At 41.0% G+C, this 13,267-nt stretch overlaps 2 protein-coding genes and 2 pseudogenes across 2 annotated transcripts; all 4 read left to right on the forward strand.

The window, feature by feature from the left end:
- Positions 1–255: 255 nt before the first annotated feature.
- LOC146724559 (uncharacterized) lies at positions 256–3,768 on the forward strand. The gene is made up of 3 exons (XM_085479639.1): positions 256–268; positions 577–3,567; positions 3,653–3,768. Exons 1-3 carry the CDS (start codon positions 256–258, stop codon positions 3,766–3,768), a joined length of 3,120 nt encoding a protein of 1,039 aa, XP_085335765.1.
- Positions 3,769–5,689: 1,921 nt separating this feature from the next.
- Positions 5,690–7,046, forward strand: LOC146724560 (uncharacterized; annotated as a pseudogene).
- A 2,103-nt stretch (positions 7,047–9,149) lies between these two features.
- LOC146724561 (uncharacterized) lies at positions 9,150–10,269 on the forward strand (annotated as a pseudogene).
- Positions 10,270–10,857: 588 nt separating this feature from the next.
- LOC146724562 (uncharacterized) lies at positions 10,858–12,021 on the forward strand. Its single transcript, XM_085479640.1, has one exon. It carries the CDS (start codon positions 10,858–10,860, stop codon positions 12,019–12,021), a length of 1,164 nt encoding a protein of 387 aa, XP_085335766.1.
- The last annotated feature ends 1,246 nt before the right edge of the window (positions 12,022–13,267 follow it).

The following is a 13,267-nucleotide window of genomic DNA, read 5'->3' on the forward strand; positions in this document are numbered from 1 at the left end:
GACGAGGAAATAAACACGATTTCGGAAGATGAAGAGGAGCTGGAGGAGGAAGTGGAGGAGGAGGAGGAGGAGGAGGAGGAAGAGGAAGATGAAGAGTTGGAAGAAGAAGAAATAGAGCAAACGGAAGATGAAGAAGAAGAGCCGGAAGATCGAGAAGAACAAACGGGAGATGAAGACGAAGTGGAAGATGAAAATAACAACGCCACGTTTTCTGTAGAAGAAGAAGAAGAAGAAGAAGAAGAAAATAGCGGGGCGATGGGTGAGGAAGGTAATAATTTCATATTTTATACTTAATCTTCTCCTACGTTTAAATTTTTTGTTTATTTTAATTAAAATAAAATTTTATTAGGAATTTCTTTCTCTCCTAACATCGCGCCCGAAATTTCATATTCACCGGAGTATTAACCCTCGCAGCGTGATACAAATACCCCGGTAAAAGAATATTAAAACGTAAGTGAACTTAACATAATTATTATTAATAACAACATTTTCACATTATTAATAAAAATTCAAACGTAAGAGAGTAATATTTTATTAAATATTTTATTTTGTTAATATAATTTTTATTTCTCACAGTGCAGAGTGGTGGGGGAAGGAACGTCAGAATACAACAAAATTCCCAAACCCGCTCCGCTGAGGAAACTTCCGACGAAGAGCGACATTTAGAGGCTGCTAGTGGACAAGAGGAAGAAGAAGAAGAAGCGGAGGAAGAAATAGCGAATCAAGAGCCTGATGGTAATTTTAGATATTTAATAATGTTGGCGGAAAACGTGCGTCGCTTTAGAACTTTTGGTGTAGAAGGACGGGAAATTAGTTTCCGTATTCGTCCGATACCCGAAGGAGCAAACGTGTATGAGTGGTTAGAAAATGCGTTTCGCGAACTTCACGAGTACGCGTTGCATTCGTGCGAACCGAGGGATTACGTCGGTATATCTTTCGTCGATTCCGCAAGTTTAACCCGCGGCCCCGCAGGTATATCGTTCCGACCTTTGAGAGATTTGACTTACGAAAATATTTGGGAACTCGTAAGCTCGTTAGCGCAAAGTTGCGGAGGACACGATATAGCGCAAGAATTTAACATTCGGATTTTTAAAGTCACCCCTCCCATTGGTCGCGGCCGTAACAGGATTACGCACGATGTTATTGCTAAACGCTCGATTTTAACAATTTCCAATACCGATAATTTATGTCTTCCTCGCGCACTTGTATCGGCTCTAATTTTTAACGAGCGTGGAAATTTACGCACGGGAGAGTTACACGCGAAATGGAATGCGGTGAGAAGACAAAACTCGGTGTTACAGCGCGAGTTTGCGTTGCAACTTACGAGGAATGCCGGTGTCACGATTCCGGAGGAAGGGTGTGGAATTGATGAAATCGAGCGTTTTCAGCAATATCTCGCGAGCGAAAATGTCGCGATAAAAATATATAACGACAATACTTTTGGTCGAGGGGGTAATCCGCTATTCGATGGAAACGCATTTCTAACCACTTTGCAGCGGGAAATAAAAACTCGTCTAAATCTATTATACAGTTTAAATAATAAACATTTCGATGTAATTTTAAATTTAAATGCAGCAGCAGGCGGGCGGGGATATTGTATCCCGTGTAATTTAAGTTACCGCTCCGATGTGAGAGAGCATCGATGCTCTAATAAATGTCCGCGATGTAACGGAGAGCCGCCGTGCGAGCAATCATTCGCGGATCGTATTAGGTGCGATAATTGTAGACGTGAATTTTTCAATCATGCCTGCTTGGAGCGTCATCGCGCGGTAAAATCATACGATGGTAAATCACGTCGGAGTGTTTGTGAAACTATACGATTTTGCGAAGATTGCGGACGTTTGATTCAAAGAAATAATCAACACGAATGCGACACGGCTTATTGCGCTACGTGTCGTTCTCTTCAACCTTTGAATCATCTTTGTTACATGCTTCCCCTTCGTCGGCATGGCGATAATCGTCCCGATCCGAGCACTTCCGAACACGCGTATGGAAATAGCAAACAACAACAGCGGAGAAACGACGACGACGACGATGACGCCGAAGGTTCGATTAATCAGACTCGCGAACGCGTAGAAAGCCGGGTCGCATTCGTGTTTTATGACTTTGAGACGAGGCAAGACGAAACGCTCCAAGGTAGCACAAATGTAAAAATTCACGTACCTACGCTCTGCGTCGCTCAACAAATTTGCGAGGAGTGTGCAGAAATAGATGAAATGTCGGTGCAATGTCGCTGGTGTGGTATTCGCGAATTTATATTTTGTCGCAACCCTGTGCAGGAATTTGTAGATTTCGTAACGCGGCCGACAAAATATTTTAAACAAATAATTTGCATCGCGCATAACGCGAAATCATTCGACGCGCAATTTATTTTGAAATATATCGTGGAAAACCATGTCTTAGAGCCTCGAGTCATTTTAAACGGTACGAAAATAGTTGTATTAACGCTAGGTCATACGAAATTTATCGATAGTATCAATTACATGCCGATGCGTTTATCCGAATTACCTAAAGCTTTTGGACTGACAGAAGGTACGAATAAAGGCATTTTTCCACATTTATTCAATACTATCGATAATCAGTCTTATGTCGGAGCGTTACCCGGTGTTCAATATTATTCACCCGATTCTATGCAGATGAAAGAACGCGAAAAATTTCTCGCGTGGCACTCCGAGATGACGCGCGCGAACTATGTGTTTGATTTTCAACGTGAAATATTGCTTTATTGTCGTAACGATGTAGATATCCTTAGACGAGCGTGTATGGCTTTTAGAAAAATATTCTTAGAGCGTGGAAACGTGTGTCCATTCGAGGAATGCACAACCATCGCTTCAACGTGTATGCGAGTATTTAGAAAAAACTTTTTACGCGAAAGAGAGATCGATATCATTCCAATGGGGGGATACAGACATGCGAATATTTACTCGCGTAAAGCCCTGCAATGGTTGATATGGAAAGAGCGGGAGCTCGCTCATCATATTATCCATGGCGGTCGCGCTCGAGAATATCGATTACGCGATGGTACGCTAGTCGATGGATACTACGAGTCGGTAGAAAATAACGTAACGCAATATTACGTATTACAATTTCACGGTTGTTTTTGGCATGGTTGTCCAAGATGTTTTCGGGTAAATCGCAATAGACTGCTTTCGACAGATCGTACAGATACATGTGATTCACGCTACGAACACACCGTTGCAACGACATTTCGTCTTCGTAAGCGCGGATATAGGGTGATTGAGAAATGGAAATGCGACTTTGATCGCGAGATGAATGAAAATGTCGAGATGCGCGAATATCTACATCGACATCAAATGATAGACGTCAAACCGCTCGATCCCCGAGACTCATTTTACGGCGGACGCACAGGAAATATCGTAACGCGATACGAGATCACGAGTACAGAAAAGATACGTTACGTGGATGTATGTTCTCTGTATCCGTTTGTGTTGAAGACCGGTGATTTTCCGATTGGTCACCCGACAATATACGTAGGTGAGGAATGCGAGGAATTAATCGGATTATCACTGGGATATAATTTCGATTCAGTCGAGGGGGTCGTGCGATGTAAAGTACTTCCTCCCAGCGATCTCTTTCATCCTGTATTACCTTATCGCGTGCAGGGTAAATTATTATTTGCGTTATGTCGTAGTTGCTGCGAAACATTTTCTCAGATTACGTGTACTCACGAAGCTCACGAACGCGAATTCGAAGGTACATGGATATCGTGCGAATTACGAAAAGCAATCGAGAAAGGATATTTCGTGACAGGGGTTAGTGAGATTTGGCAATATAACATCACTCGTTACGAAACCGGTACGCGACAAGGGGGTCTATTTACGGAATACATCAATACATTTCTACAATTAAAGCAAGAAGCTAGCGGATGGCCGAGCAACTGTGTCGATAACGTTGCTAAAGAGCGTTACATCCGTGAGTATGAGGAAGTAGAAGGAATCGTTCTTGAAAAAGATAACATTGCACACAATTCCGGTTTACGCTCGGTGGTTAAATTATGCTTGAATTCTTTTTGGGGTAAATTTGGTCAACGTGCAAATTTACCGAATACCGTGATTGTCAAAACACAAGAACGATTAATGAGTTTGCTCACTAGCCCTCAACATGAAATAACCGATATATTGCCTGTAAACGATGAGGTGATATATGTTTCGTTTCGACTACGAGAAGAGGCGATCGTACCTTCGCCTCTTACTAATGTTATAATAGCGGCTTACACGACGGCTCAAGCGTGATTAAAATTGTATGATTATTTAGAAAAATTAGACAAGCGCGTTTTATATTACGACACGGATTCCTGTATTTATGTAAGTCGCGGAGATCCGCAGGAATACGAACCGCATACGGGTAATTTTTTAGGCGACATGACGGATGAACTCGCTAGCTACGGACAAGGTAGTTACATCGAGTCGTTCGTATCCGGTGGTCCGAAATTTTACGCATATGTGGTCCGTACACCCGAAGGACTCACACGCGAAGTTTGCAAAGTAAAGAGTATAACCTTGAATTTTGAAAACTCGCGTTTAGTTAATTTTAATAGTATTAAAGATTTATTGTTGCGTAAAGAAAGAGAAGAAGAAGAAGAAGAAGAGGAACGGGAAGAGAAAGCGCTCGGAGAACAGGTTGAAGAGGCGATTCCTGGGACATCGATAAATCTTCGTTTTAAAGCCATTCGGCGAACCGCATTTCACGATATAATAACGCGTGACGAAACAAAAATATGCAAGCCTGTGTTATTAAAACGAAGATTTATCAAAAATCGATATTCTCTTCCTTACGGTTATTTACCGAAACAATGACATTGCTCTCCTCTTCACACTCTTCTATCTTTGCGGAGATACGCGTGCGTTTTCCGCCACTTGCATAGAAATGCAAATATTATATAAAAGTGTAAATATTGTAAAAGTAAAATGTAATTCATCAAATATTATAAAATATTATACTTTATACTATATTTTATAAATCGGAGTTTTAAAATACCCGTAGTTTTAATTTTATTTTTATATTAGAAAGGATAAGGAATAGTTTAACTAAAGTTAGAAGATGTAGATATTAGTAATAAGAAAAAAATACTTTGTAAATATAAATACAAAAATTTATATTTTTAATAAAAAATATTGTTCAGTAATAAAATTTATATATTTTAATAAAAAATATTGTTTCCCCATCCTAGTTTTAATAATAATAATTAACCTTTTAAGCGAAATCATTTTTATTTAGTGAAATATTAAATTTTTAACAAAATTTTTAATATAATTTTTTTTTTGTCTGAAAAACTTTAACATAAAAATATTTAATTTTATAAAAATATTTAATTTTTAAAAAATTCTTGTTACGTACAATTTTTATATATTCAAATATATTCATGCCGAACTCACATACGTCCGCTATCGCAAGACATACACACCAACGAGAACATTTGATTAAAAGCTGATTGTGGGCAGCGCAACGTAGCGCTCGTCAGCTGATCGGTAGCGGTGCGCTAACCAGGCGCTCATCAGCTGATCGGTAGTTGCGAGCTAACCAGGCGCTCATCAGCTGATCGGCGCTCGTCAGCTGATCGGCGCTATTCGCTAGCACGAGCATGCGACCGCCGCGGGTTGGCCCCCGAATAAGCTTTTTCCGCCGTAACTCATTTCATACTATGAGTAATATTAAAATTTAAATACACGGACGCTCTTTACGCTAATTTTTTGTTTTTAAGAACGCGCCGGATTAGACTTTCTTTCATTTACGAGATTGTACGTAAACGGTGAATATCGCGTTCATTTTGGGGAAATGGATGTACGCTGGAAACATCCTTGGACGTCGATCGTCTGCGGACCTACGGGATGTGGAAAAACGATTTTCGTGAAAACATTTCTTCGTTATTTGTCCGACGTGTCCGATACTCGATTCGAGAGAATTTTATTTTATTACGCCGAGTGGCAAGATGCCTATCAACGCCTGCAATGCGATGAAAATGAAAGAGAAGAGAAGAGTAGCGTAAGAAAAAAGAACGTATATGCAAATAGCGTTCCGATAAACTCGAAGAAAAATATAATCGAATTTCACGAGGGTTTACCGCGCCCGGAAGATTATTCTTACGATCCACTCACCCCGAAATTAGTGATAATCGACGATCTTATGAGAGAGTCGTCATCGTGCGATGTTATCGTAGATCTGTTTACTAAAGGAAGCCATCATAAGAATCTCAGTGTTATTCTCATTTCGCAAAATCTCTTCCATCAGGGACGCGGACAACGCGACATATCTCTCAATGCGAATTACATAGTAGTTTTCAAAAATCCACGCGATCGCGCGCAAATTCGGCATTTAGCGCGTCAAGTATATCCGGACGATCCTAAGTTTATGGAAGAAGCGTACTACGACGCTACCTCGAAGCCTCACTGGGTATTTATTGCTCGATTTAAAACAATCGACTCCAGATGAATATCGATTTCGGACGTGTATCTTTCCCAACGATAAGCTGCATTACGCGTACATTCCACGTAGATCGATCAAAAGAGGCGGAGGCGTATAAAAGACTCGTATTCACACACGACTTGTCACTCGTGCAATTACACTGCGATGGTAAAAAAAGAAAAAAAATCGCAACCGGCATCATCGTCGTCGTCGAAGAATTCATCCGACGGCGCGGTAAAAATCGCTAGACGATCTATCGGCGAAAGAAACACGAATCTTTTGAAAACTTTATGTTATCTGAAAAAAAATCAAAGAACAGCGTTTTTACGTTCCGTCGATAATAATCTCATTAAGTGTATTCAAGAGTGCGTTTTCAATACTCTTAAAGGTAACGTACCGCTTGCGAGTAGTGAAAAGAAACGCCTTGCTAGACATAAATCGATCCTACGTCGTATTGCTGCGAAAAAAGATAATTTGAAAGTTAAGAGAAAACTATTGGTGCAACGCGGCGGATTCTTACCCTATCTTATTGCTCCTATACTCGGAGCTATATTATCCCGGATCATTGGAGATTAAAAAAGGGACGCTATTCTGTGTATATTTGTTGCGTCAAATGTGAAAAAGATAAAATATTTACAATTCAATAATGAAAAGAGCAAAAAAAATGGTTTTAATTTCGTCGGAAAATCTCGAAAGACTGCAGCGACAACCGGAAATTTCCTCTAACGCGTCGGCCGATAATTCATCGAATAAAATTACCGAGATATCGAATGTGGAAAATGATACTAATAATTCCGTACGGACCCCGGGAACTCCTTTGTCACGGCTCGATGCAGAGATGTGGCGTATTCTGAATCTCACACCTCAGGTCAGCGAGGACGAAAGATGGAAAATGTATAAGGAGGTACTTCAGCGTTATCTTCAATTTATTCGTGCTGCGAGAAAACGTTTACGCAAAAACGTGCACGCCAGCGATGAACGCGATGGAGAACAGGACGAAGACACGAAAGAGCAAGAGGATGATAACTTCGATGATGACGATGAACTTATGGAAACGCAAACTTTAATTACCAGCGACGGTAACATTAGCGCCGCTAGTAGTAGTAGTTTCGAGAAAAAACGCGCTCAATCAGCGGAAATGATACAAAAAATACTTAATAGTGTTCCGAAAAGTTATCGTAGTAAAGCACGCTTGATAATAAAGCAACTGCTCCTTGCTCCGTCATCTAAGATTAACTGGAATAGACAAGGGCTCGTAACTATAGACGGCGACATTGTGGAGGGTTCGAATATCGCGGAACTTATAAACGATGCGGTACGCGAGAGAAAAACGGTAGAAGCAACCGGAAGAAATCAGTTTGCTCGATTACTACGTGACATAGGTACGTCACCGCGTCTCATAGGAAATCAAAAGTTATTAAAAGTAGGCGCGCGATCTCGCTCTATTACGACCGCGTTACCTCGCGGATCCTCCACTCCGAGCACACGTTCAAAATCGTACAGTCACAGGTTAGACGAAGCGAGTGAAACCGAAGGAGATACGCAATTTATATCCGCCGACGAGAAAGGTGACGACGACGACGGTGACGACGATAGAACATTACCACATAACGTAGTTTCTCCGTCAAAGAGAAGAAGAGGTTTACTCGATTGGATAAATCTCAATTGATGGAATTCGAAAAAATGTATTACGACCCCTCGCATTATGCAGGCTACTCTGCGGTGGACAATTTATCGCGAGCCGTTAAACCGAATTTTACGCGTAACAAAGTCGTCGAGTGGCTTAAATCACAGGATGTATACACGCTGCATCGACCGGTACGACGAAAATTTCCTCGTTTACATTATAACGTAACAAATATCGATGATTTATGGGAAGCCGATTTAATCGATCTTCGTAATCTCAAGAGCTATAATGACGGTTATTCTTATCTATTAACGGTTATCGATGTGCTTAGTAAATTTGTTTGGGTAGAACCTTTACGTGACAAAACAGCTACCTGCGTAATAAAGGCCTTTCAACAAATATTTTCAAGAAACGAGGGTCGACTACCTGTATACTTACAGACCGTCAAAGGCAAAGAATTTATCGCCCGCCCTGTACAAAATTTCTTAAAAGAAAAAGACATCCGTTTTCGTGTAACGCGCAATCCCGATATTAAAGCGTCTATAGTGGAACGATTTAATAGAACACTCAAGGAGCGGATGTGGCGTTATTTTACGCATAAAAATACACGTCGTTACTTTGATGTTTTACAAGATATTGTTCACGCTTACAATCATACTCGTCATTCCACCATCAAAATGCAACCCGCTGTCGTTACGCGAGAAAATGCTCGTACCGCGTGTGAAAATATGAAACGACGATGGGATAACGATAAAGAAAAGAAAAAGAAGCGTGGGCGTAAACAAAAGGCTAAATACCGCGTGAACGATCTCGTACGCGTCAGTAGAGCAAAAGTAACCTTCGAGAAAGGATACGAGGCGAAGTGGAGCGAGGAGATATTTCGAATTCATCGAGTTCTCGAATGGAGAAAACCCCGCGTATATGAATTAAGTGATTTATCGGGTGAAATTATAGACGGAATTTTTTACGAACAAGAATTAGCACCGGTTATTAAAGACTTACGCGACGAGGAATTTATCGTCGATCGTGTGATAAAAAGCAGAAGACGCGGTAACAATAAACAATTATTAGTTAGCTGGCAAGGGTATCCTTCTAAATTTAACTCCTGGATACCCGCTTCGAATTTAACTATTCTTCGAAATGAGGGTGGATCAATTTCTTCTGGTTCTTCCAAGCAATAGCAGTATACGCTATTCCCCCGACAATAAAACCTCATCGTTCATTACGGAATTACCTCAATCGCTGCACTTACACGGTGACTGGGAAGTCGCGTTGAGCGAAATCCAATTCCCTAATACCTTTTTTCATGTAAGGCGCGGAGAAAATATACTCAGTTTCGTCGATATCGACCCTCAAGTTAAAGAGAAAAATAAAGAAGATGAGGTGTTAACTTCGAAGGAAGCCGTAATATCAAATGGCGTTTATAATAATATGGAAGAGCTCGTCTCCACGATTAATTCGTCGTGCAAAGAAGCCTGGTTCCCATATTCGTTTGGAGCAAGAAAAATTTACAGGCGGTAGTATTTTTTTCTTCCTCGCGTGTCCCGCTGGTTGCAATCTGATTCATTATATGCATTTTTCCGATAGACTTTTGCAAATGATCGGTTTAGCTGATTTTATTTATAACGCTCCTAAGGGGAGAAGTCACTATTGTTCTATGCTCACGACATCTAAGCTTAATTCCAAAGAAAAATCTACTTCAATTTTTCTTCAACTCGGTTCTTTTGACGAAAATGGAGTACGTCGCGAAGGATTCTATAGTTACGAAGCGTGTAGTTTGGCGCGGGGTATTCCCGATAAACTGTTCGTTTATTGCGATATTTGCGAACCTTACATAACAGGCGATGTGCAAACTCCTCTTCTCCGAATAGTGCCTGTCACAGGGGTGGGGCGCGATTACGAATATGGAACGAATCAAGTGAAATATTTCTCACCTCCGCATTATATCCCGGTGCGCCTAACAAATTTCCGACGGATTGAAATCGATATAAAAGACGATACTGGAAAAAATATACCATTTGAATCCGGCACGTTAACGGTGACTTTACATTTTAAACGTATCGATTAGATTTTTAAAAATACTCTGTAAAGATTTTTTTGATAAGAAAGAAGGATTTTGTTCATTAATATGGATTATTATTCGGAGTATTATAACGGATTACAAAACGGTGGAACTCGCGGCGGTGGAATTCCACGAGTTTTTGTCGGTTCACCCTATCAACGAGGTCATGGAATAGGTAGTTTTCTTGGAGGAATGTTCAGACGCGTATTGCCTTATTTAACTAGAGGACTAGGGGCAGTGGGTAAAGAAGCTTTGCGCGCCGGGGTTAATATAATCGAGGATGTTGAAAATAAAATGCCGTTAAAGGTAGCTGTCAAGCATCGTTTTGAACAATCGCGTGACAATCTTAAGAGAAAAGCTAGGGAAAAAATAAGTAGTCTAATGAAAGGTAGGGGATATAAATCGGATGAAAAAATTCATGTAGCGCAGTTTCCTTTCGGCAGGCTTAAGACTCACGTCGCTAAATCCTCGGTAACCGCATCGCGTAAACGTCGTAAGACAAATAAGAAAAAAAGTTTATCGAAAATCAAGTCGCGTGGGAAAAAAAGAACAAATACAAAAAAAACTAAAAATAATACGAGAAAAAATCGCTCGACTGTAAAAAGACTCAAGTTGTCCGCGAAACGGCGTAAAGCTAATAGCGGTAAAAAGCGTACAGTATACGATATATTTTCATAATCGCCATTATTCTAAATACGCTTGTTCGTGACAATAACGTTGGTAGAGCAGGCGGTGAAAGAAAAAAATGTCATTTCTTCACACACACTCGAGCGAATGTTTAAAGAGCGAGCTCGATCTCTTCTCTTTACCGCCCACGCAAACTAGCATCGAAAGTTCGCAATGGATTTATTACAAACCCGTGACCTCGCTTTCGGACGACTCCCCGCTAGAATTCGTCATCCCGGGTCACGGAGAAGAATATTTAGATCTCACACACACGTTACTAAGTCTTCGGGTACGTGTAGAAACCGAGCCGCTACCCGGTCTCGCCACCGGATCCGCCGTCAACGTGGGCCCCGTAAATCATTTTCTTCATTCCATCTTCAATCAAATCGACGTGTATTTCAATCAAAAGCTCGTGTCGCCTCCAAACAACGCTTATGCGTACCGCGCGTACATCGAAGCGTTGTTAAATTATTCATCACCCGCAAAAACTTCCCATCTAACCTCGTGCTTATGGGATGCGGATACACCCGGTCACATGGACGATACAGTAGGAGCGGAAGGCAATACCGCTATAGCGAGACGAGCTCGTTACATACGCGGAGGGCGCGCGCTAGATCTTATAGGTCACCTCCATTGCGACGTTTTCAATCAGGACAAATTCTTAATTAATGGCGTCGAGGTGCGGTTGAGACTCGTGCGCTCGAAAGATACGTTTTGTTTCATAGAAACTAATTGCACGTCGAAAATTCGTATACTCGATGCAAGCCTAATGGTGAGAAGAGCGAAAATAAGTTCCGGAGTATTACTAGCGCATGCTAGAATGCTGAGCAAAGTTACCGCCAAGTATCCGCTTACGAGAGTTGAAATTAAAACATTCACGATTCACAGTGGGGTTGTGGGTGAATCGTTAGATAATGTAATACTGGGACAATTACCGAAACGAATAATAGTAGGTTTCGTCGATAATAAAGCGTTTAACGGTGACAGAAAATTGAATCCGTTTAATTTCCAAAATTACGGAATAAATTTCTTCTCGCTATACGTCGACGGTACACAAATACCCAGTAGACCGTTACAACCGGTTTTCTCGTCTCGCGAACCGCTTTACATCGAAGCTTATCATACGCTCTTCTCAGGGACGGGTATCCATTTTTTGAACGAGGGAAATTCTATAAGTAGAGATGATTATTCTCGGGGATATACGTTATTCGCTTTTGATCCTTACACCCGATCTATCCGCTAATTGCGCCGGTCATTGGAATCTCGTGAGACACGGAAGTCTTCGGTTAGAAGTGAGATTCGAGAAGGCACTCACCGAAACAATTAATTGTATCGTTTACGCCGAATTCGATAATGTCGTAGAAATCGACGCATCGCGTCAAGTTATCGTCGATTTTTCCGGTTAGCTTTTAACACTCGTTCACCAACATGTATTCATACACAGTAATGTAATACGCGATTAGAAAATTTTTCCCCCTCCTCTTCCTTTGGAAATTTCGATGACGCTATTCACGAAGTGGAAACTATGTAACGCGCTAGAATGAATTCAGTTTTGTACGAGACACGAACAAACGCGCACGTTTCGCTAAGAACTTGTACCTCACCAACGAAAATCTCACAATATGGACATAGTCGTCGACATACAAGGTTTCCGCGATGAAGCCAATAAATTTATCGCGAAGGAAGTCGCCGTTGTCGCAATCGATGCTCCGATTGTCGAGCATTGGATTATGATGCCACCATACGCGTTTGGAAAATTACCCGCAAAAGCAAGACGAGAAAACAATTGGCTCTCACGAAATTATCACGGTATCGAGTGGTTCGACGGCTCAGTTAATCCTAAATATTTTACCTCGCATCTCCGCGAAATCGCAAGACACGCGCGCTGCGTTTACGTCAGAGGTAACGAAAAAGCAAACTACTTGAGGAATTTACTTTCCAGAGATATAAATAATTTGGAGGGTACCTCACGAGCATTTAAAAATCTACCGGATGAGGAGAATATCGTACAATATTGCGGTCATCACGGGATTCGAAAATTTGGAACCTTTCATTGCGCGTTATACAATGCTTATAAATTAAAATGCTGGCTAAGTGCGCAAAATAATTGCGAGAACGTTTCGACCTCTACCGAAGCTACTTGTAGTTCTGACGAAAGTTGGGAAATTACCTTCGACGATAGCGACGATAAATACGACGCCGCCGTTTCTCGCGATGTAAATGAGAATATAACTAAAATACAAATAGAGGAGAAAAATCAGCAAAACAACGAACAGCAGATTGAAAAAGAAGAAGAGAGATTTGTGATTTCTGAACCGTCATCGACGTTGACGGATAGAAACAAGAACGAAACAATTTCCATCTCGACGCAAACTGACATTGAAAACCTCTCAAAACAACTCAAGATAGAAGAAAACGCATTGTCGAAAGAGGTAAAAACTGGTATTGTTCAAATAATACCGTACACTCGTTCGTATTCGGGACAAAAA

The sequence above is a fragment of the Nylanderia fulva genome, unplaced genomic scaffold (genome assembly GCF_048542155.1).
Source record: "Nylanderia fulva isolate GAGA-0341 unplaced genomic scaffold, ASM4854215v1 Scaffold126, whole genome shotgun sequence".
Classification (NCBI taxonomy): Eukaryota; Metazoa; Arthropoda; class Insecta; order Hymenoptera; family Formicidae; genus Nylanderia; species Nylanderia fulva.

What these genes read in the sequence shown, in the direction of transcription:
- LOC146724562 (XM_085479640.1), top strand. Translation starts at nt 10,858, where the DNA reads ATGTCATTTCTTCACACACACTCGAGCGAATGTTTAAAGAGCGAGCTC.
- LOC146724559 (XM_085479639.1), top strand. An exon ending in AGTCGAGGGGGTCGTGCGAT is followed by an intron (nt 3,568 to 3,652) that starts GTAAAGTACTTC and finishes GTTATGTCGTAG; the next exon opens with TTGCTGCGAAACATTTTCTC.